General features: G+C 39.8%; 1 protein-coding gene across 1 annotated transcript; it reads left to right on the forward strand.

Annotated features, from left to right (window-relative positions):
- Nucleotides 1-444: 444 nt before the first annotated feature.
- On the forward strand, nucleotides 445-25,588 carry GFRAL (GDNF family receptor alpha like; the record flags this gene model as incomplete). Its single annotated transcript, XM_084203064.1, has 10 exons — nucleotides 445-466; nucleotides 3,552-3,686; nucleotides 9,579-9,737; nucleotides 11,971-12,387; nucleotides 13,085-13,141; nucleotides 13,794-14,121; nucleotides 16,082-16,341; nucleotides 19,343-19,426; nucleotides 24,390-24,471; nucleotides 25,501-25,588. 10 exons carry the CDS (start codon nucleotides 445-447, stop codon nucleotides 25,586-25,588), a joined length of 1,632 nt encoding a protein of 543 aa, XP_084059190.1.

The raw sequence follows: 25,588 nt of genomic DNA on the forward strand, positions 1-25,588 counted from the left end.
GAAGGCGATAGGACATAGCAACAGGCATTTTCCAAGGAGATTATAGGCGACAGCCAAAGACCTGCTCTGTTAGTTTCTCTGGAGATCAAATGAAGGAGAACGAAGTGCGGAGGGAGTGCCAGATCCCGTGGAAGATGCCGAAGAACTCCTGCGTGTCGTCTGGACGCAGTCCGGCTCAGCGTTCGTGGCAAGAGGAGCAGTGCAAGCAGAGGGTGTGACAGCGGCAGCGAGGCCGCTCCCGGAGGCGGGAAGCTTTATTCCGCGCCCCGGCCGCGGGAGGCGGGCAGAGGCAGGGGGATGCGGCGCTGCTCGGGCGGCCGGCAGCGCTCGGAGCGCCCGGAGCGGCGGGCGGGGCCGGCGGGCGCTGTCCCCGGGCCGGTGCTGAAGGGGCGGCCCCGCTCGGCACCTGCGGCCCCGCCGGGCGGCAGCGGCAGCGCCTCGGCCATGGCCGCGCTCCTCGGCCCCGGTAAGTGCGGGGGCCCCGGCCGCCCCTCCACGCCCGGTGCCCGGCCATCCCCGCCTCCCTCCGCACGGCTCCCGCCGCTCTCCGGGCGGGCGGGGGCCCGGGGGTGGCGGCGGCTCGGCCCCGCGGCTGGGGCAGCCCCGGAGCTCCGCGGCAGGGCTGGGGCAGGGCGGCGGGAAGGGAGGACGGACCGGCGGGGACACCTGCTCGGAACGAACAGCCGCTCGTCTGCTGGCTGGGGAGCGCCGGGTGCGCTTCACACAGGGCTGCCGACACTTCCTTCGGGTTTGAGTGGAGAATAAGGGGAGAATCAACAAAGCTGGTACAGAAAGGTTTGGTACAGGAGAATATGATGAGACAAGTATGTTGTATGTTAATTTTTGTTGTTCTCCTTTTCTCCTCACTGTATACTGTATACATGCTCTTCTCTCCTTAACGCCCTGCTACTCTAGGCTTTTGTTTCTGTGTTAAAAGTATTCCTTAGGTAGTTCTGCCCTGGTTTTGTTAAAATAATGTTGTTTTTCATCACTTTTCAACTATATTCAAAGTATATTCAGTTGTAGTTTGCCATTTTGCCTTTAAAGCTTGTCATCCCACTGCTCTTGCCATTGGATAGAAAGCACAGCTTGGTTTCCCAGTATTCATTATTACTTATTTACATTATTTTAGGATTGCCGAATTGGGAAATTCCTCCATTCCTCAGTTCCCAATCTGCAAAATGAAGGTGCTAAAATGTTTCTTTTTCTCCCTCCTTTTAACTTTAGGCACCAAATTCTACACAGAACAGAGAATTTTCACCTACCCAGTGAATCAACAGGCCTTTTCATAAAAATGAAGGCATCTGTAGAAATTTAAATGTGTCTTCTTGTCAATATGGATCCTGCTAAAAGTTTTAGTTGCAAACTAACTCTTAGATGCCCTCAAGTCTTCTATGCAGAATCACTTAGTGTTCCAAACATTAGAGTAAATAAGTCAAGAGTGAACTAAAGTAATATCTGTCAGTTTAAGAAATTGCAGAAGCTCCCGTTCCCTGGACTCTAAAGTCATATGGGACAGTTTGTTTCATGTAGGTTTCTGGCAGTGTACCCCCTCTGTACTGCTGAGGAATCAAAGACTCATCCATAAAGTGTCATTAGACCTAAAGAAGCCCTTCCTTCAGCTGAAGTGCTTTAAATCATAGATCATGCTACTCACCTTTTTATTTTGCAAAAATATCCTCTCCTATTTTGGGGCCACTTTCCAGGTAGGTTCAAAATGAGCAGCAGTGTGAAATACTCCCTAAAAAGTAGCAGGAAGGCTGTGCAGTCAGTCCTGTTTAGATTGTCTCAGCCACTGGTCCTTTAAAACTGTCTGAACATGAGGAAGAAAGCCCAGAGACTTTGTGCTGTGAATCCTAGTCAGATGCATAAATCTTCTGCTGTGTAAGAACCTAAAAAAATAGATAAATCATCATCCAGCAAAATACCTTTTCTTAATAAATCTGTGGGTTTGTAGTTTTGTACTGTTTTATATATGAAGTCATTTTGCCCTGTAAGGTACTTGGCAACTTTTTTTTTCTGTCATCTGAATAAATAGTAAGTAATTTCAAAATAAGCAAGACCTTTTGCAGACAATCCTAGAACTGAAATGTGGCCATAATAAGCCATAATTGTCCCAATGTCTAGGGCCAGCTGCACATCCCTCAGAGGATGGAGGTAGGAGCTTTTTCTGTCAATATGTCTTCAAGGCTGATGGACAGACACAGCCTAGGAGTGTTTCAGGCTGGAAATCACCACCAGAACTGCCAGGAATATGCACAACCAAGGGAGGATTAGCACTAGCTATTATAAGCACATGTGGCCTCTTTGTTGTCTCATAGGCACACTAGATGCTGTTGCACCTGTCAATTATTATGTATTAAATATTGCTTCATATTTATCAGCATGCATCCAAAAAGTGTTCCCTACAGCAGCATTATTATATCACTGGTAAATAATTTCCAGAAGGGATGGCATCACCTCTAAACAGTGGCTCTTTAAGGCTATCAAGAGGGGTATTTGATATATAATTTCTTATTCTAAGATGTATAATTGAAAAAGGTTAATTTCTTCAGATAGGATCCGAACAAATCCTGAAGCAGTATTTCATGCTTTTTGCAAATGATGTTGAAGGGATTAAACAATGCCGGAAACCACTCAAATTCCACATGAACTTACCTGAACATGGCACGGGGTGGTAAAAAAAGGTATTTTGTCAGGGAGATGCTGTGTTTTTCAGCAACTAAAGAAAACACATCAGGTGTTCAGCAGGTCGTTTGATAAGGCCTGAAATCAGTGACTGAAACTTCATTTTATAGAAAATGAAACATGATTACAAATTAGAGGTTGTCTTACCATGGGAATGTTAATGAAAGAGCTAAACTCCAACTGATTTATCCTTTCTTAACAAGGCAATTTCATTTTCTACTGATAAGTCCCAGGCAGTGCTGCTTTAAAATTATTTACCTTAAAACCTTCAGAACTTTTTTATGTAATTAACAGGCTCAATGCACTCAGGAAAGCAGATGAAGGCATATATGTCAGGGTTGCTTTCAAGAAATGATACATCTGTGAAGTAAAAATAAAGAGAGTGAAGAGTACTGTATTTATAAAATAAAATCACATTTATTATCTAACAGTTGTGTAGATGTCAAATATCTTTCATGCACTCTATTCATAGGAATTCTTAAACAGCTTAGCTTGGTGAGATTCCATGTTAATAAAGTACTGTTTCTTCTGAATTTTATACTGTCTTCCTTTGTGTAATTTATTACGGATCTCAGAACTGCAGCAATTTCTATACATCCGTGCACCGATGTCATACAGAACTATGGTTACTGTTATAATACTGGGGTAAAACCAATGCAAAATATGCCACACTGAAACTTTGAACATTTACTTTTCCAGTTAAAAAACAGAGGAAAACTTTGTTCTGCCAAAATTTAATTTGATAGCAAACTTGAATCTATAGAAAAACTAGAGAAAATTATATCTTTAAAATCTATGTTTAAAGGAAAAGGGTCAGTACATTATCTACTGCTTTAAATAGTCATTATATTCTGTTTTTACAGTGTTGTTCATTTACTTCACATGTATATCTACTGTCCAGACTACTGACTGTCTGCACTTGAAGGAACAATGTGCTAATGCTGGAAATGGATGTGAGAGTGTCTGGAATGTGGTTGAAGATGCCTGCAATATTTCAGGTAATTCTGTGTGGTGTTCACACCTTAATTTTGAATTGCTATATGCTATTGCATATTCATAGTTTATTACAATATCGCTGTGGGAACTAAATGCAGTCAGTGAGATTTTAAAGAGAAAAATTAAGGAAAAAGGCAACCAGCTTCTGAAATCCTTTGCAATGGCCAATGCTACTTTTAGTAACAGTGATGTTTTCTCCCCAAGAAAGTGATAAATGAAATTTCTGTGCTGTGAACAAAGCCTGAATCAACTCAGGAAGTCTGATTTCAGCAAAAATTAGGCTTTTGTGGGATCCTCTTAAATAAAGCCTGTGTGCAACTGGAGAAGAAGTTCCAACTTTGTTTTACACAATTTGGAGGAGATGATCTGCCCCCTCCCTGGCAGTGTTCAAGGCCAGGTTGGATGGGGCTTTGAGGAACCTGCTCTAGTGGAAGACATCCCTGCCAATGGCAGAGGGGTTGAAGGTCCCTTCCAATCTAAACAATTCTGTGGTTCTATAATATTACACAATACCCAAAACAATGTACTAGTTACTTAGAGTAATTTTCAATTATTGTACTAGAATAAGAAACAGATAAAGCATTCCCCTCTAGTGTGAGCTACCTGAATGAATGCCTCTGTCTGACCTGTTGCATGTATCGGATGTCCCATGTGTCCCAAGTCGCAAGACAATATTTAAAATAATTAGAGTAGAAAATTCTCTTTGGAGTCTTTCTTAGTGTTTCCTTTTCCAGATACTTATCTACTTTACATAGAATGCCTGAATACTTTTAAGAACAGATGAAGCAAATGAAAAGTACATGATAATATAACAGTTACAACAGTTCCCAAAGCAGCTGGGCTTCAGCCCCTGTTCTGTTGATCTGTTGAATATTTTATGTGAAATGAAAAAAAAAAAAAAAAATGGAATATGCAGTACTTTCTGGCTCAAGTGCCCTAAAGATGAGCTCTCTAGAACCAAAACAGAACAAGCTGAATTTGTTTCTCTCACATCATTCACAAACACATTAGCACCAGGACTATTTGCCACAAAGATATATATTTGTTCTGTAGCCTGTTAATCTTGATACCCTGCAGCCAGATGAAGTGGGCCAGCATGATTGCTTCTGTGGCCCCCCTTTGGATGTATGACATTGTCCCATAATATGACATTTCTCTTATTGTCCTACGTACTTATTCGCTGATATTAATGATATTTGTAACTGGGCCAGAGAAACCTTCCAGAAATAATCATTCTTGTGACTGCTTGTTTGGATTTGCATCTGTATGTTTCCTTAGGATAATAGCCTTTGGCAAGGACTCTCCAGCATTGCAGAGCACTCAGATATTGTGTTGGGTCTAGGACAAATTACTCTAAATGTGCTTATTAGGTACCATGATCCCAGAGCATGTAAATCCAGTCAGACATCTGGTGGTACCTCTCAGGCAGCCCACAGAAACAGTGATAGAAAACCTACCAGCAGCATCATTAGTAAGAGTAACATTATACTGTCTGTCGTGAGCAAGTCTAGAAACTTCATGCTGCAGGAATGGAAAATGTCCTTTGAGCACAAACATGCTACTTGGAGGCAATAGACGATGGGGTAAATATTTGTTTTGTTAGCTTCTTTGTGCAAAACTTAACTACAAATTATAATTAAACTCCTTTGGGGTACAAGTTCAATAACTCAGTCCATCAGACTAATGTCAAAGTTAAGTGTGTACATTATCAAGACCTCCATCTTTTGCTGTTCAGTGCAGTCTGGGAACACTCTCCAAACTACTGCCTAAGTCACTCCTTTTTCTGTCAAATTTTCCATCACTGCTTTCCCACTACTCCAGCAGCATTTCCAGAGTCTCAGTTTATAATCTTCAGGGTCCAGTCCTTCTTTCACCTCTCTGGCCAAAATATGGTGGAAAGAAAAAAACAGAGTGTGAAAATGTCTATGAATCAGCTTCCAGGTCAGGATAGAAATATTAAATTTTGATGAAATAAAATTTTTCATTTTGAAAAGAACAAAAGAGTTTCACCACTGCTGAATGAAGGCTTTTAGGTTTGGGCTTTTATGATGTATTTGTGGGATCGGTTATTTGTTTGTTTTCCTTCTGTTATTTCAGTGTAAAAAAAAAAAGACATTTCTGAACTCTGATTTAGCCATAAGTATAAATTTTCTTTTTTTTTTTTTCTGAATGGCAAACAGGAAAATTTTTCAAAAGAAATAAACAACTCAGATGACTTACATTTTAAGGAATCGCATTTTGGATTAGATCTGGATGAGTTTACTTTTCCTAGAATAGCAGACTCATTGAGGTTGGAAGGATCTCTGGAGGTCTGTCCAAACTGTGGTCTCACCAATGCTAAAGAGGAAAACCTCACACTTTTCCCTGGAGTCTTCAAATTAAATTCCCACTGAGATGGCTGAAGAGCTGATTAAGCAAAAGCAGAGATTATCACTCTGGGAGTGTCAGCTTCTATTCTGTCATGTCTATCTGTGGTCCTGTATACATGAATTGTGTACCTGTAAATAAATCAAATGATGAATAATGGCTGCCAAATATTAGGTTGGGAGACCATTTTTTTTGTAAATGCTTTAGAAGCATATGTATAAGATAAAATATATTACCTAGAACTAATCCCTGGTAAAGCAACCATAATTGAAAACCAGTAATAAAATATTTTCTGCTGTTCATCACAGCTGAATCAATACCATGTACAAACAGAGAAACACTGATAATAGGTTATTTCTACACAGTTTTCCAGAAGTCATGCAAGGGAGCCCCATAAATCTGATGTGCTTCCTGCTTCTGTCTGTGCTCTTTGCATGCTGGCAGCCCCACAGCCTCTCCCCCAGCTGTGAGATCCCAGCACAAGGGGCCACTGAACACAGCCCCTGACTCCTGGCCACGACCTGCCAGTGTCATGGAGACAGGTGAGCTGAGTGAGCCTGGGGTGCTGCACAAAATATAATGGGCTATGGGGCTTTATTCTTCCAGTTCTGCTCACCTTCACCCTTGAAGTCTACTCTGGACCTTGAAAAAGACAGTCATAAATTTTGTGAATAAGCTAATTTTTACACCAGCCCCTCCTGATCTTTCTTGCTCTCTTTCTGCTGGAATGTATTTTCCTGAAATTCTTTTACTATCCCTTAGTTGATAAAATACAGAATGGAATATCCACACACTCATCTTCATGGGCCATGTCACTGCATCCTTTCCATCCTATTTTTGTAGTCAGGGAGTATCCTATGTCTGTGACATTCAATAAATCTCCTGAGTTCCTTGACTTCTGGGACTGTGAGGGCTAAGGGTCAGGGGTCATGATCTTCTTCTGAAAAAGTAGGAGGAAAGTTGAAGATGGGGTTGGAGAGATACACCAATCCCAGCCACCATCACCTCCTTCTTTGCTCATGGAGGAGCTGGAGTGGGAGCAGAGGCAGGGACCTGCAGCTCTTGCTGGCCTGGGATATTCCCCACTAGTAGTGTATTATTTGATAAATCCCCCAAACCCTGCTTAGTCAGCAACTGCAGAAAGGGCAATGCAGAGACTGTTTGAAAAAAGGGGATCAGGACAGGGGTGTGAAGTCAGGAATAGCTGATTCTCATCACTTCAGGCAGTGGTAAAATGTACTGCCACCTCTTGCAGAGCTTTGTCTCCTCTGCCTTCCACTGCTATTTGTGTCAACAACATATAGGTGATTTTAAAGCTCTGCTCACATCAGAGCTCGCCCATGGTGCTGGTGACACAGGACTCCTTGTCACTTGCAGTTTTACTGAGTGCAGAGTCTTTGCTGCCCCACACCTGTGGGAGCAGCAAGGCAGGAAGCAGGCAGCACCTTCTGTGTGCTCAGCAGACTGAAACCAGCCCTCAGCTGCCCTGTGACCTGGCTGGATCTTGTGAGTGACATACTGCTTCTCTTACATATTGTGAGATATTAATGTCTGTGAGGTAAAGAGAGGAAATGTGCTGGTTTGGGGATCCACACACCTGTTTTGATGAGGTGGATCCTGGTTTTCACAAAAAAAACTTTTCTAAATTAAATTAAACAGCTTCATTTGTAACATCCTTAAGTAATGTGTAACTTTCTTAGGCAATAATGAATCATAGAATCATACAATGTTAAGGGTAGAAGAGACCTTAGAGATAATCTAGTCCCAGTCCCCTGTGCCATGGACAAGGACACCTCCCACTAGACCAGGATGCTCAAGGCATCATCAAACTGGCTTTGAACATTGCCAGGCATGAGGCATTTACAGCCTCCCTAGGCGAGCTCTTCTGATGTTTCATCATCCTCACAGTAAAAAATTTCTTCCTAAAATCCAACATAAATTTGTCTTCTTTCCCAGTTTGTACCCTTTACTCCTTGTTCTGTCACTACAGTTCCTGACAAAGAGTCCCTCTCTGGCTTCCCTTAGGCCCCTTCAGATGCTGGAAGGTTGTTGTGAGGTCTCCACACAACTTTCTCTTCTCTGGTCTCAACAGCCCCAACTTCCTCAGCCCGTCCTTGTAGGGGAAGAGCTCCAGTCCTGTTATCAACTTCCTGACTCTTGTCTGGACTTGCTCCTACAGTTCCATGTCCCTCTAATGCTGGGAACACCAGAGCAGGATGCAGCACTCCAGGTGGGGTCTCATGAGAGCAGGGCAGAGGTGCAGAATCACCTCCTTCCACCTGCTGGCCACGCTGCTTTTGGTGCAGCCCAGGGCACTCTTGGCTTTGAGCGAGCCCTCACCGTCGGCTCACGACGGGCTTTTCATCAACCTTTGCACCCAGGTCTTGTTCTGCAGGGCTGCTCTCAATCCCTTCTCTGCCCAGCCTGCAAGTGTGTCTGTCATGGGTCCTGCACCATGACCCAGGTGTAGGACCTTCACTTTGCTTCATTGAACATCATAAGGTTTGCACTGTCCCACTTCCCAAGCCTGCCAGGGTCCCTCCAGGGGCATCCCTTCCCTCCAATGTGCCAACTGCACCCTGCAGCTTGGTGTCATCAGCAAACCTCCTGAGGATGCACACAATCCCACTATCATCATACCAATAATATTTTTTAAAAGCTTTTAGCTCATAAAGTATATGGTTGATTGATTTACTTCCGTACCACAAACTAGTACCCGCTCTTTATTTTCACCCCACATACGTGGAAAATATGACCTGACATCCTGAGTGAGTGTCTTTACCATTGAGTCCAAGTGCACATGCAAACAGATTTGAAACTGGGCCAGCAAACAAAAGTTTCTGCACCTTTTTTTCCTATGTTAACTTCTCCCTCCTTTTTATTCTAAAAATCCTAAAAATCAGATTATTCTTGGGCTACTTTAAATTTGTTGTCATTCTTAAATTTAGGCAGTGAAGTTTTTCTGTGGGGTAGGGGTTCAAGGGAATATCCAAATGGCATTTCATCATCCTCACATGAGAGAGAGAATCTGACCTAGAGCATCTCCTCAGCCTGGGGTTCTCATCACCATTATCACGGGGCAGGGTCTGCCCTCTGTGTCCTGTCTCTCACTCCATCACACAGTGATGCCTCAAGCCTGCCCTGTGTGTTCCTGTCCCTGTACCAGGCACCTCATTTCTACCACACAGGACCAAGATAAGTCTCTCAGTTCAGGCTGTGCCCCTTCCACTCCTAGGCACCTTTTTAGTTTGGTCTCAGTGCCTGACCTGCCTAAAATAAAAGGTGTGAGTTTAAGATTTTAAGTACTTTGAGAGCAGATCTTCTGGCAATGGATTAGAGCAAATAAAAAAATTCAATATTGTTTCCACAGCTTTATTATATTACTTTGAATATTATTTAAAATTTGTAAAATATGACAAACCATCTTCTCTTGGCAAAGCATATTATTTTTGTTCTTCAATTGCTTTATGTAACCATATCCCCTAAGCATTCATAAACATTAATGAAATTATAATTTTAATGGTGAGTTCTAGGTAATAGATGCAAAGCAGAAGACACTGTTGGATGTAATGGAATAATCCAGGTCCTGGCTGACAAGCACCCAGAATTTAGAAAGTGTGTCTGCACTACAGACCATATCTGTAGCATCACAGCTTTGCTTGGGAAACTGTGCAGCATTAATAAAGGTAACTGAACATAAATTTGTAATTATAATGACCAAACCCAGTAATTTTGTAACCACCATTTTAAGTGGATTCAACTTTCTTTGCATATTCTCAAGTCTGATAAATGCCCCCAAAAATTTACTCTTGTCTTTTCTGTGATATTCATGCTCCAGCATGCATATGAAAGAAATGCCATAAACAAAAGCAATAAAATGCATGTGAGAAATTCAAATGGCTTCTAAAACTTTTGTTGAACCCACTGGAAAGCAAGAGTGAATACACAATGTGTGTTGGGGCTTACTCAATGCCCAGGGAAATTTGAGAACCACTGGATCTAGCTCGTGTATATAGACACATTCAGTAACTTCTGGATGGGAGGATGAGAGCATGGGGATGCACAGGGCTGCAGTTGTGCCCCACTGTGTTGCAGGAGGACCTTCACTACATCTAGGAGAGGTTAGGGTTAGGGTCATAGTCACCACCTGCATAAAGCTGTACATAATACACAGAGTGCATCTTTTAAAAATTCCATTGTAATCAAGGGGCTGAGCTCCCCTCAATCAATTTTATTTTTCTGAGAACTCTTATCCCTGCAGAAAGTCTATCTCTGTCATTGAGAATTGCTTGGTACATGAAGAAGTTGCAGCTTCTGGTCCAAAGTCTCCTGGCATAATGATTAGCAAAGCTGACACAAGAGAGATAAAATCAGCCAGTGAATGAGAGTCTGCAAAGTGAGTTTCAAAGTGATTCCTGGCACTGATCCATCACACCCTACTGGCATCACATAGCATTCATCACAGTACTAGACTAGGCATTCATATAGAACTAGACTTATATGGCCTTATTGCAGAGGGAATAATAACATCCTGATCTGTCTCAAACTCCTTGTCTCAAACAAGAAGGATGGGTATCTGAAACCCAATGTTGATGCCATTGGAACAGTTGCTTTTGCTTCTAGCAAAATAACATAATATTATATTTTTTTGTCAGCTGAGATTGCATTTCTCACCACTTTAGAAACAAGTTTGGATGGATTTACAGAAGTGTTGAGTTTACCTACAAGGGACAGCATATGCTGTTGCTAGGCACTTTCAGGAGCAATTCTCCCGGTCTAACTTAAATTGCTATTTTAGGTAATGAATCAACCATCTTCTGGAACTGTCATTCTCTCTTCAAAAATGATGCATTTTTTAAGATGATAATCCATGATATGTCCAAACTGCAGGTGGTTAAAATTACGTGAAGTTAAACTCCTTATGCAGTCATTTTACTGAGGATTTTTTACTACAGTTTTGCAGCTGAGCTGTTAGAGTGGACTGTACTATGCAGCTAACAGCACACAGTAAACATGAGGAAGATTCAATAGTTTGTAAGACTGGAATTATGGTGTTTACACACAGCTCAGAATTAAACTAGGGCTGTTTCACTCATTGCAATGCATTAAGACAAGCACCCTTTTGCTGAGATTTTGTGCTGTGATGATGATCCATCACCCATTCGATTTATAACTGTTATAAATGATCAAATCTGCAGCCAAATTTAAAAAATTTAACAAAGATTTATTAGATCAATAACAAAATATAATTTAAAAAACCCCCCACAGCCAAGGCAGCGTCAACTCCGGAATTTTGGTGCTGGGTGAACCTGGATCCGACTGACAGAGTGCCAGCGTTTCCCCGGTGGTTCACCCCGACTGTCTCATACAGCCAGCTTATATCCCGTGTATTCCACCTGGGGCAGAAATGACAGAAGGTCCTTTGTGTCCCTTCACATGTAGAACTGGGACCATACAGATACAAAGCCAGTCCAGGTGTCCCAATGGCTGTCTGATCTTCTCCAGAATAGCCTTCTTTCACATGTATCACTGGGACCCTACGGACACAAAAGCCAGTCCAGGTGTCTGGATGGCTGTCTGAACTTCTTCTGGGTAGCCTTATTTCAGATGTAACCAGTGGTGCCAGTACTCGAGATGGTAGATGCAATCTGCTCCAGGTGCAGGTCCTCCTGAAAGGCTCAGACATTCCTGGGAAGTCGATGGTCATGGTCTGGGAAGACTTCATTCTTAAGCTAACGGACTTGATATTATCTAAACGTTGTCTGGGAACTAATTGAATAAAAATAAGACTCTGCTCCCAGCCAGGGTGGTCAAAGACATGAGTTGGATTTTACAATATTTTATATACACATATATATAAAAATAGCATGAATTAACTCTCTCTATATAACATAACTGTGTTTGTACCTATTTCTGCAGACCATTCAGAGTCTCTCTCGAGGTCAGACCCTGGGCTGGGTGCCAGGCCCCCCAGGAATGCCGAGGAGGAGCTGGGCAGCTGCAGCGTGGCCAAGCGGCGCTGCCGGGAGCAGCCGCGCTGCTCTGCCGCGCACAGGAGCTTCCAGCGGGCCTGCCAGGCACCTGCCGGCACCTGCGGCTCCCCCGGGCCTGGAAAGTGTCTGCTGGCCTGGAAAGAACTGAGGAAAACAGCTCTGGGAACCTGCACGTGCTCCCAGCCGCTTCAGACGAGATGCATGAAAATCTGGAAGGGAATATTTAACAACCCTTGTTTACAATACTCACAGGAGAGCCAAGCCTCAGGAGCTGGTGAAAGTGATGGCAGTGATGATGACTATAATGCTGATGTTGATGGTGAGAAAAATCTGGCACAAGTTAGTGCTCTTCCAGCAGTCTGAATGCTTTTGTGCATAGCAGTAGTGTCCACAGTCTACAAAAAATGGGGGTTTTGCCCATTTGCAATTCAACATTGGAAACATGATAATTTTAGGAGGTTTATTTATAAATAAATTCAGAATCTGATACAAAATGATAGCCTGAGTGCAAATACTGTGGCTCTTCAATGTGTTAATTTGATACAACCTGATCTAAATCAGTCAGTTTCAGTTTCTCACTGTAACTAGAAGCAGTATAAAACCAACAAAAATAATTTTCTAATAGCAAGAATTGTCTGCTAGCCTTGACTCTAGACCATGACAAGCAGTTAGTTGAACTTGAAAACTGGTCCACTGATAAACATGTTAAGGCCCCTGACTTTTATGTATTCACAAGAAATCTGACTTTATAATGCACTGAGAAGCTCTAAAAAACTCTTCTTGAGTCCATAGGATCTTTAATTATGTAAAAAATGCTAGGAACAGCCTTTGATAAACTGCGCTTTGACCCCCAAACTTATGAATATATGTCATAGTGAATTCAGAATTTGTTAGTGGGTTGTATTTGGTCAAACAAATTTCTTTTATTCTTGTTTATTTTTACTTCTGGCACTATGCCAGCAAGACAGCCCATACCTTAAAGTTAAAAGGCTAAGATGGTATTTAAAATTTATGTCTCTACTTGTATCTTTTTTTTCTAGACAATATTAGTATGGAAACAAAATTACAATGGGGTTTATCTGCTCTCTCCAAACAAGGTAAGTCTGAATTTACTCATGAATCCTAATAAATAATTTTAGGTCAGTTTTCAGACAGTGTACAACATACCTTTAGATTAAAATTAATACTTTTCTTTGAAATGGATGAGCAGGGAGTTAACAGACCAAACATATCTTCAGTTAAGGTACTGGACAGAGAAGAACCCAAAAATGTAACAGGTAACAATCAAGTAATGTAAATGTAAATCAGGTAACAATCATGATCCTGTCAAACTTACAGAGGTAAATCTTATCCCATAAACATTTTAGGGTCTAGAATTTTCTTTGCTATCTTTCTAGATATCTTTGGAAGGTTTATTTCGCAGTCTCGAAATACCTAAACTGATGTTAAAAGCACAAAAAGGCCATTTATATTCTCCTCTTCATTACCTATTACTTAGCCTAGCATAAGACTGCACACTGGAGATTTCAGCTCTTTCAGGAGGGTTGCTTGCGAGCAGCGCAAGCAGTGCAGGAAAGAATTATGATGTTACTCAATGGGCTTAAAAGAAGCAAGAAAGGAGGAAGAGCTGGATCAGAGTTTTGGGAATCAAGCTTGATTAACTGGAATTATGTAGACAGGACACCTTCCAGTCATCACTTGAGAAAAATTTTCTTGAGATTTTATTTTAAAAGCTGTTATTGGTTTTAGCACACGCAGCAAACAGGAGCTGTTTGGATGTGAACAGGGAGTGTGTGGAAGATGAAGTGTGTAACAAACAGCTGTCCCTGTACCTGAAAGTTTGCTCAGTAAATAAGAAGTGCAACGTGGAAGGATGTCAAGCAGCCATAAGGTTCTTCTATCGAAACATGCCTTTTGAAGTTGCCCAAATGATGATATTTTGTGACTGCACCCAGCATGATGAATCCTGCCACAGAGCCAAAGAACTTCTCCATGGCAAGCCCTGTGCAGTTACTGCAGTTCCACCCCCATCATGTCTGAATGTAATCCAGATCTGTGAAGAGAATGAATTGTGCAGGTGAGTAGAAGTGTTTTGTCCACTAAGGTGCTTTTTGATCATGGTTTTGTCAAACCATTTTTATTATACTCTATATATCCCAGCTATAACAAAATTATTTTCTGCAGTGTATCTGCTGTGTTTGACATCATCACAGATGTTTGGATCAACTGTGGTAATTCCAGAAGTAATCCCACAAGTAAACTGAAATGATTAATTTTCAGAAAGGTTTGGAATCTAATGTGGGCTTTTCTTCTGCCTGTATCATGACACTTAACACCATTTCTGCTGGACAAACTATGCTACTGCATATTTTCATTACCCCTTTCTTCAGATAACACCTGCCTGTCTGCACCTTTGCCCTCCAGTAATTTGCCCAAGTTCTGCAGCAGACCAGACAAAGTTTGTTTGGTAAAAGTAATTACTGTTTGAGGGCAGAGTCTGACCCTTTGTACCCGACAGCCATGCAACCAACTTGGCCTATTCAAAAATCTTTTCTCTTATTCTCTTCATCTCAAGGATACTCGCATAAAGCTTTCAAAAATCTGGCCTGAAACATGCACAGACCACCAAATTCATGAAGGATAATGCCTTTTCAAAGTTTAATTTTATATTTTTAAAAGGTGCAACAGGATTACCCATATTTGCAGTTCAGCCTAATTGCCTCCTTTCAAGGCTGGTCAATTGGCCCACTTTGTTTTTCAGTGTGGTTGCCTTGTGGATTAGAGTTGAATTTTACCTCAAAGCTGTGCTCAAATTCACCTTTAGTCAATAAACCAGGAGGCCAAGAGATGGTTTTGGTTTTGTGCAGAATATTTAGATTGATGTCAGTGAGAATGGCCAAAGGGCTGTAAATGTATGTCTGTACATGTATAGACATGTAATGTTATTATGGCTGAATTCCCCATCATTTTGGGAACATTAATGTTTCCTGGCACTGACAATAAATGCATATAATTAGCAAAATTAGTCTGTGAGTTATGGCTAGTCACATCCATAAATCAGGAGGTGAATGAAAATAATTCCATTGGAGCAGAGGTGGCATCTGCTTTGAGATCTTTTCTTGTGTAGTAAAAATATTTACAAAAATTTTCTAGCCAGTATTGCAACAACCCATGCTTTTCCACATGACATGCTTGTGGCTACTACACAATATCAACGGCAAATTAAGAACAAATAAAACATATATGTTATTATATAACACATAATAACATTTATGATTAAGGAAGAATATTTTAATAACTTAATGTACTATATACTAGGCTTTACCTTCATCATCCCCTAAAGTTTAATATGATAGATTTGTTTTTAACTATTATCTACATGTTTTTTAGTTAACTTATAATGGATATTTTCTATTGTCGTATACAGGGCATTAAAGGCCAATTTTATTCCATCCCAACAGCAAATAAATGGAAATCATTTGAGATTACTGAGCTGGATAACAAGTTAATTCTTCATGTAATTTATCTTGGCTATCAATTTGTCTTTAAATTCACAGAAATGTACTTTTTCCTGAGCCTTTGACATTTTGTATTGTGTTAGCATTTGGGGGGCCAAGGGGTTGACATTGGATGTAGATTATTTAATGCTAAATAAGTTGAATGTTTATTCTTCCTTCACACTGCTCAAAAACTGATCCACTAGAACACCACATGGTGTGGTTTCATTGGGATTACTGGTCCAATTCCTGTATTCACATTTCTTCTCTGAGTATCTGAGACTGTTGGAATTCACACTGTATTTTCTGGACTTTGGGAAGCAGCTGCTGATTGGAAGTGCAGTTGCTTTTTCTCAGAATCAGAGCAGAATTTATGTCAGCTATCACTGAATATTGCAATTTTTAAGGCTTAAGTGATACCTTGGACATACACTCCCTTTAGTGGTGTTCATTAAATGTCTTTTTATGAAATCACATTTGTTAAAGTGTCATTGTACACTTCTTTTGTTTTTCTTTTGGGTTTTTTTTTTCCCCTTCCAGGAAAAAATACACAACTTTTCGGTCAAAGTGTTGGAGACATGTGACAAAGAAATGCTATAAGGATGAAGCTTGTCTGGAAACTTTGCTCAAGGATGACGTGCCCTGTTCTGCCACCGCTGATTGCAAGGCAGCCTACGTCAGCAGCTGGGGCACGGTGCTGCACACAGAGTGCACCTGCCAAAATCTGCCTCCCCTGGAGCAGCCTTTGTGTCAGCTCTTCCACCACATGCTGCACAGCAAGTCCTGCTTCAGTGACTTACGTGAGTGACGCTCAGAACTTTACAGGATAATTCGTTTTAAAGAGAATTAAGATCCTAATTTACATCAAGTCTTTGCTATATCTTTGCTACCATTGGTTTCAGCAAGGTCTATAACTGTGGTTTTAAAACACAAATCAAAACAAAAATTGAGCATAGAGTTTTCTTCTTCTGGTATGGGGAAAAAATTATAATAGTAGTAAACCAATGAAATTGACTACATTTCATAACTTGAATTTTCTGAAATAAAGAAATAATTTCTAAAGTCTATATTAATATGCAGATTAGAAAAGCCCAAAGTCATCCTGTTCTTGGCTTGATGTTGTACTTTGGTACACTGTTTTTACAAATAATACAAAGTAGCATTTGGAGGTTTTTTCTCTTCTTTTTGGAGCTTGGATATTAGTAAATTTTACACATATTTAGCAACGGAATTCATTCAGTAGAAAATAGCTTCAATTATTTAAAGGAGGTTTTAGTATTTGGTCTTCAGTAAAAACACTGGGTGAAATTGAGATGAAATATAGGTACTTTCTCAGATCCAGTAATGACTTTCATGTACTTAATTAGCTAAATATTTCTGTCAAATATACATGTCTTTGCCAAGCCTTCAGTTTAGAGAATTGTAAATGCAATAATTTGCAATATGGGAACAAATATGAATGTTTTAGTGTGAATCTGCAAAGTGCCTTCAAAGCAAAGCTCCTCTTTGTCCCAACTTATTGCGTCATGGGTCACTTCACAGGGTGGTTCTCTATCATAGGGTGGTTCCTGGTCTCCTGCAGGATAAACTGAACCTCAAGGTTCATCTGCAGCCTCTGCAGTGCTCCAGCTGCATGCAGACATCTGGTCCATCAACCAGAACACAGACCAACGTGTTTTCTTCTCCTCAAATCTCTGACTTATCACACTAACTATTTTGCAATATATATCCTCTTAGGATATGTTACTCACTGGTGCATCATGCCCTGGGCCAGCTATCTTCTACATCTATACTCCAAAATTATATCTGCTCTTTAACTTGGGAGAGGTAATGATACCTAAAGATTTCAATGAAAAGAAATGGTTCTTTCATAGTTTTACCTGATGGACAGTGTTTTGAAAACATATATGTATTGTGTGCATGCATTTCATTGAATGAAGTAGCTACTCTTTTAGTTCTAGAAAGCAAAATGGTACCACTGATAAGGGTGTCATTTTTTTCATGTCACTCAAGGGCTACCCAAAAATTAAAATCAAGTTGCTGAAACATTGCTCTTAGTTTAGCTAATCATTAGTCAAATCCAGACTCTGAGAAAATATTAAAAATTATGTAACAACTCCCCTGGAAAAGTGATAATGTAGCACACTTAGACGTGAGACTTCTAGCAGTGATTTTGTTGATGAATATTATTTACTTTCTTGCTTTAGGGCTGAATTTAACAGTCCAAATGAGTGAGTACATCATCATGTTAGTTATTTCTTAACCTACAAAACAAAAAAATGATCCTCATGTCTGAATAATCAAATAATTGCTGACGAGCTTTTGCCATTCCCTGAAGCAGTCTCAGGATAAAATGGTTTGAGGGTTTTTGTGGTTGAAACTTCCCTAACCTAATTGGGACTGAAGAACAGAAGCTTATGTTTCTTGTGTTGTGCAACAATTTCCCGGTTGTTAAACAAAAAAGAATTTGGGGATCCAGAGCCTTTGGTGCATCAGTACCTACTCTACAAACCAGTTCCAGCTTATTGTTGTTTCTGCTTTATTTTTGTTTTTTTCCCTAGATGTCTAGTTGTGATGCAGCTAAGCTGATGGTGGTGATGGTTATGGGGTTTGTTATAAAGCATGTTTTTAATGCCATTCTCTGCAGGGCAGTACAGAGATGTGGAGTGAGTACAGTGCCCACCCAACCCCATGTGCTGACTCATTCCTCTGGCCTGGTGGGGATCTTTGGCTAACTTTCACTCTTACAATGGCAATGATCTGTAGCTCTGAAACATTTCTGGATAGGCAAATACCCAGGGTTTGAGAAGGGGATCTTTGCCTCCAGAACTGGTGTGAACAGACCCATGAGAGGTGTTTACACCATCTCACCTTCCTACTCATGCATGGCACTGCCTTTGCTACAGGAGCTTGCTCTCGAGGCCATGCTCACACTGAAATGGCTGCAGACTCAGTAAAAGGCAAGAATTGTGACTGACTGCTGCTGTGTGAAACAGAAGCACAGTGTGGATCATTGCCAATGGAAGATCAGTGTCTCAACAGGAATAAGAAAAAATGTCAATGAGGGAATGAAAAAAATTAGGTTTCCAAAATATTTTTCGTTTCAGTTGTACTTTTGGATCTCACAGAAACAAAAAAAAAAAACAAACCAAATTACAGGTGGGTTTAGTCCATTTCTATTTGGACAGTGTTCCAGGCTACAATTGTATACCTTTCTTATATTACAAAAATTTCTCATCTTGCTGTTCATGTGAGTGAGCAGATATATACTTGTATGGTTTAGCTTTCTACTCTGTAAACCATACTACTTAAGTAAACCTCCTATTTTTCATTTCAACAGAAGATATGTATTTTCAGATATATTCATGAAATTATGCCCACTGAGAGGACAGGCCTTCCTGAAAAAATTGTTGAGGTCTAACAACACAGCTGGAATAAACTCTGCCTTGTAGAAATTACTTCAGGCAATTACCCCTTCCTCACCCCTTCTGTATTGGTTTGGTGGACCCAATTCTTTTGGTGGGTCTATTTTTAAAACAGTTTATGTGAAAAGAGAATTTAAGCTTTTTTTGTGGAAGAGAGTATTTTCAAAGCATGCTTGTCATCCTTAAGAAAAACTGAGGTGGAACAGGAAGAACTATTATGCAGTCATTCAATTTGTTCATCAAATATCAGTAAACAGTATTTTTAAATAGCTCCCTTTTTAAATTATGTGTCTGTTAGCAAAATATCAAACAATATGCACTTAGATTATTATTTTAAAGTAATATTTTAAATTAATATTTTCTTTCCAATATCCAGGTCAAATTTCTATTCAGAAGAAGAGTTTTCATGGGGTAAATACAGAAATGCCGGGGGAAAAGATCCATTCTTCTGCAATTAATGGTGAGTTTGGGCAAGTCACTGCATGATCTCCACAGCACTCCTCTCCTTGGGTGGGTTCAGGCAAGTGAGCTCGACCTGTTGCTCCTTCATTTGGTCTGGAAATCTCCCTACCTGTTTGGCTTAGCTCATATATCCACAAAATAAAGTTAATCAGACTGAACCAATTACTCTGACAAATGGTTTTGAAATAGATGTCTCACAATCACTGTATTATAATTGAGGAAAATTAAGCTATTAAGCATGCCAGAGTCTGACTCTCTGTACAGTCATTAGAGAATAGTAGTCATAATGTGTGACACAAATTATTATCTTTGATGTCACACCTACTTCTGTCTCTCTTGACTTTCTCTAGTAGTTACAGCAACAAAATTAGAAGCCACAGTAAGTGATCTGAGAAGGGGCTTGTGTTACACTCCATCAGACTCTACCTTACACAACAGGAGAGCACACAGTACCCCTTGGGCTGAAGAACTGCAACTTTTATTTCCTTTTATTAGAGCTGCTACTTTTCTTTCCATGCATTTACAGTAAGAAATTAAGCAACATAAAGCTTAAGAATATTGAATTAATATACAAATGTTTTCATTGCTGAAATAATATTATTTTATATTTCCTTTTGAGGGCCCCAATTACAGAATGAGAACTCTAAAGAGCTTAATGCACAAATGTCACCTCTAATGAGAAGGACCTGTTCTACCTTGTGCAGGGCAGATTACAATTCTCCAGACTAATACTACAAATTAGCTCCCAGAACTGTTCCTACAGAACACTTTTGACTGTGAAAAAAATAATTCAATCACTGTGTGCAGTAGAAAATGAAGTGACTTCTAACCTCTCCATCCTTCAACTATTGCTGAAGTGGGCAACCTGGATAAGGGATAGAAAGGATGTAAAAACAGATTAAGGGAATGGATTCCTGAGACCTGGATGGACATAATTAAGCATTTGGCTGTAGCACTAGCATTAAAGTTACTTGAGAATCATGCATGTCATCCAAGTGCTCAGTGTAGCCAGAGAAGAAAGTCAAGGACCCTCAAAGGAAGAGTAGTCCAATCTTTTTGGACTGCATTTGCTGAAAGTATTGACTTCTCCTTGCCAGTTGCAGAGGCAGCCTGAATCCCTAGTTGGAACGAGACTCTAGAGGTTAAACAATGCAAGTCACAATACAAGAAATACTGCACTAAGTGAGAAAATGCAAAGTTGAGATATTGCCCTCCTGTGACTAGTTCTCACTGCAGACCCTTTCAGTGGGTAAAATGCATTTTACATTTCACTCAGAGATTCAGATAAATATTTGCTAGAAGCAGCCTGCACCCAGTTAATTCTGTTCACATTGAAATCTGAATACTTTCCAAGAACCTACTTTCCTTGAAACCTCAACAGAACTTTGGGTAGCTTTAGAAAAGTAAAAAGAATGCTGACCAGCCTAAACCATACAATAAAATTTTCTTTCTATTGTAGCTGTCATGTATGTGAGATGGGAACTTTAAGCCATGAAAGTCTCATAGGAAGTCAGGTCAAGAAGAAGAATTTGAATCAGGATATCTGCCTGATGGTAAAAACTATACTGCAAATTGCTTCACAAATCCCACTGCCAAAAATCTAACTCAGTGTCCTAGACTCAAATAAATGTGCATTGCTCAGGCTGCAAAGGACATTATCATCTTTACAAAACATTTGTCTTTAATGAAATCAAATCCCAAAAAGAATTCAGGGCACAGAGGCAAAACAGTTAAGTTGTCAAATATGGCCTTTCATGTGTGTGAAGAACAGTTGAAGACATTTGCTTCTTGGCTATTTTCTGTTCAAAAAACACAAGATAAAATCTGCTGATGTCTCTACATTAAAATCTCAGAAGAATCCTTAACTTTGTTTGTCACTGAAAGCTACAAGGAACTCACTCTTTCACCAGATGACATGAATGGCCATCTACAGATGAACATGCTCAGAAGAAACTGTATATCTTCAGCTTTTTCTTAGGTTCATTCTTTAAAATATAGCTTACCAGTTCAAAAACTGGTTAGATTTCTCTATTTTATTCAGCAGCATTGCAAAACATCCCATTGGATAAAATTGCTTTAATAGAAGGAGTCTTTCACAATAAGTAATACATCTAAATGTTTATACATATATTCAAATATACTTGTAAATAAATAGAACCATGGAAGTTAAAAAATTATTATTCTAGGTTTGGTGTAAAAATGTGATACCAAGATTTTGTAAAAATCTGGACTGGATTTAAACACATTCACATTCTCAGGAGGGATCAGGCCAACAGAGACATCTTTGGGCTGGTACAACTCTGTCAACAAGATGTGATGTGGGCGGAGTCAGGAGCATGTAAAAGTTAGTGAGATTTTTCCTGTGAACTTGAATTTGATCTCATTTTGGAAACAATATCAGAAAGTTATAAACCAAATATCATTTCTCTAAACTTCTAATATGCCTACCTAATTATGCATCTTCAGCCTGGTTTTGGCTTTATCCTATGCAAATGATATCAATGAATTTACAGATCCAAATAATTTAAAAGATTGCTCCCTGCACTTTGTTTGAAAAGTGATTCATGTGGGAAGATAAGGATTTCTTTTCATCACCGTGGAGCTTTGAGGATAAGTTGTGGGTTGTTTATGGAAGAGAAAGCTAGAAATACAGAACACTTACCCTGTTCTTGTGAAATACAATAAAATTGGACTTGATCCAAAACTGTTGAAATTTCATCTTAAATTGTAGTGTTATCATATATTTCCTACCGAGGAGTAGAGTCTTTAGATAAACAAGTAATTGGCAGGGTTTATCTGTAAGTACACCAGCTGCTGTAGGAACTGAGATTAGTTCAGCTCCAGTGCCTTTAATGTGTAAGGTATCAAACATTGTCAGTCTGACAGTTTTATAAATGTAGAAAAAAGCCCGTGACAAACTGCAGGCAGCCAAGAAACCTCTGAGCAGAGGCTGGGATTAATCTGTTTGATGAATATGCACCAGCTATACCTAAGCAGGTACATCCACAATAGAGTAAGATTCACCAAAATCCCTCTTTGTTCCTGATAGAACTGAATCAACACCTCTTTTACCAGCAATTCATCAAAAACATAGCATTTTTCCAGATTTTGTCCAAAAAATAGAATTTAAAAAAAAAAACAAAAACAGTTGGTCACTTCAGTTCTTTGTTTGATTGAAATGAAGCACCTGTTACAAATTTTATAAGAAAAAGATCACAATGTTCTGTTGAAAATTAGTTCACCCATTTTTAAGCATCCATGACTGTACAAGATATAATATTAGATATAATGATTTTTGTGGTGACATACTTGAAAAGTTTCTATTTGCCTAAAATATGTGTGAAAGTCACTTTCCACTTCAAAAAAGTAAGAAAGTGTTGCCCCTAAAACTCTTCCTACAGTTGCAAAAGGTTTTCAAAAGTAGCTGCATGTACAATTAAGACTCAGAAACTGAAATAAAGGCCTCCAAATTGCTCTTTTGCTAAAACCCATCATCTTAAAGAAACACTGTAACTTGAGAGCTACACCAACTGCTGATGTAGTTTTTAATATGTTATTAGCAGTCCTTCTCTCAGATAGACCTCAGATAGGTCTTTCTTCAAAAATTCACCACATTAAGTATCTTCCAGCAGGTTACTCGATTAAATGGAATGTTCATTCAATTTGTGTAAATTTTGGTGGTTTGATCACTGCTTTCATTTTCTTACATTGGAAAACTTGACCTTGGGGTAGTTTTTTGAGAAAAAGTGAGCACAGTCCTACAATGAAAGCCAGGCAGGTCCAACACCCTGCTCAGCTCCTTGTTTTCCTTGCTGTGGAAAAACTATTCACTCTCTCTTCCCAGAGCTGCTCCAGCATCCATACCACCTGTGCTTGAATTATATGACACACTACACCTGCTGCATGTATGCAGAGCACACAGAAATGTCTCATTCAGGGTTTGTGTGTGCATTTACATAGCACATGGAGCTCATAATAACTGATAACTTATTCAGAGACCAGAATATGGCCTTCCCACAGCCCAGAGAAGTGGCTCAGTGCTGAGTCCAGGGATCCATCCCTTCCTTAGTCAATGTTTCACTGGCTGTGTAGGACAGAGAAGCTCGGGAGCAGCTAGGGCCCTCTGCGTTTGAATTCTTCTATAAGCAAAACTTACTGAGTGTACAAAGACAACAGAATCAGGAGAGTCACACAAAGGTCTTGTGTTTTATGCTTGTGGCTCTGCATTTGTGGCCACTTGTCACACCTCCCCATCCCAGGGCTTATATTGCGCTTCCAACTGAAATGTTTCTTTCAGGTATTTGATCAAAACCAATGGATTCATTATATCAGGGAAAAAAAGAGTTACTCCTCCTTTGGAAAATAAAATTTGTAACAGCTCCCAGTTTTTCAACAGTTGGAATTTTTAGCACATAAGCCGCCAAAGTGACTTTTTGGTGGGAAGCCTAACAGAAAAAGGAAACTCCATGGGAGTGGGGCCCAGAAAAACAGTGTTAGAGCCCATTTTATGTTAATTTGATTCTAGGTGGAGCAATGCTCTGCACTGTAATTACAGTAATATGTGAGAAAGAAAAATAAGTCTAGTTGATAAGTAAGAGCCAATTCAGCTCTGATACGCAGAATAACATTAACATTTTAAAATCAAAAGGGAGAATATTCCAAAATAAAAATCATAGTAACAAGCTGTTCCCTACAGCAAAGGTACTGCTATACATATGAATTGCTATTGAAGCTGGTATTTACTAAAAGAAGCCTGAAAATTACATTGGATCAAATGGCAAAGGTAGAATTATTCCTACCACTGACATATATCTAGGCCTTTTCCCTCCTTTTAATTACTTTTGTCAAAATTGATAGCTAATTTAGCTCACATATGTATGATTTCCAATACAGACCTCAAATCTGATTTTTATTACTAAAAAAGCAAATTTTTCATTCCTACTTTCTTTTTTTATTTTTAGGTGAAACTGTCTACATTATTGCTTACTCCTCCTGCATAGCTCTCATCCTAGGAATAGTCCTGTTGACTCTCCTAAAGATCAGGTAATTTGATAGGGATATTAATCACTGGTTCTAGGAAATTGAGAAAACAGAAAATAAAATGTTTTGACTTAGTTAAAAGGTGGACCTTGTGATTGTCTTTAAAAACAGTCCAGCATGCCCCAGTGATGGAAAGAACTGACATTGTGGGTGTCAGCAGGGAAGAGTGAAATACGAGATGTATCTACAATGCCCTCCATTCATGCAGAGATCCCAGGCTTTGGGAGGTTTCATTTCCTGTCCCATGGCAGGGGAAGGTGAAATCTGAATTCAAAAATTCTGTGAGACTACATTCCTAGCCCCATGGCAGGCAGGGGTAATGCAAAAAGGAAATGAGAATATTCAGCATTATAGCGTATTTTGAAACCAAACCTTGAATGCTGCTATTGTAGCTAATATTCTTGCCAAATGCCATTTTTGCTCACAGGAGTCTGTAAACAACACCCACCATCCCTGCCATCCCTTCCTTTTCCCCCCTCTCTCCTTCCCTCCCTCCCTCCCTCCCTCTGTATGAGAAACTGCCCATACACCAATGCTTGGTAAGAAAACAGAAATGTGCATTCACTTAGTTAAATGAACATGGCCTTTTCTTAAATGATACACTTTCTTGGACCAAATTAAATGGCCAGATTTCAAGAATTACACTGTCAGATGATAGGTAACAGAACATGATGTAGCAGGAGCTATATATAGTGGGGGGGATATTGAGTCAAATTTCATTATTAAGTCCTGAGGCAGATCAAAGAAGAATTGTAGAAAAATGCAAAAAGCAAGTCAAGGATATATGGGAACAGAGGCTTTCTCTTTAGGTTTGCATTTACAGAAATATCAGCATATAAAGAAAATTCAGATTTAAAGAATACAGAAAATGGAAGAAAGAACAATGCATTAATAACAATGAAGGGGATTATTTTATACCACAGAGTTCACCATAAAAAGAGGAGAATTTTGCCACTGATTTCAATTAAGCCAGAGTTCAAAACAAAAGCTGTATAGTTTATTGTTAAATACATGCACATTCTTTGTTTTCAGAGCCTGCAGAACAAAATATGAGTCAAGAAGTCCCTCGCCAGACCATTCTTCTGAAACATTTATGGCCCATTATAAAAGTCACAGATGA

Source organism: Fringilla coelebs (genome assembly GCF_963513975.1).
Source record: "Fringilla coelebs genome assembly, chromosome: 3".
Classification (NCBI taxonomy): domain Eukaryota; kingdom Metazoa; phylum Chordata; class Aves; order Passeriformes; family Fringillidae; genus Fringilla; species Fringilla coelebs.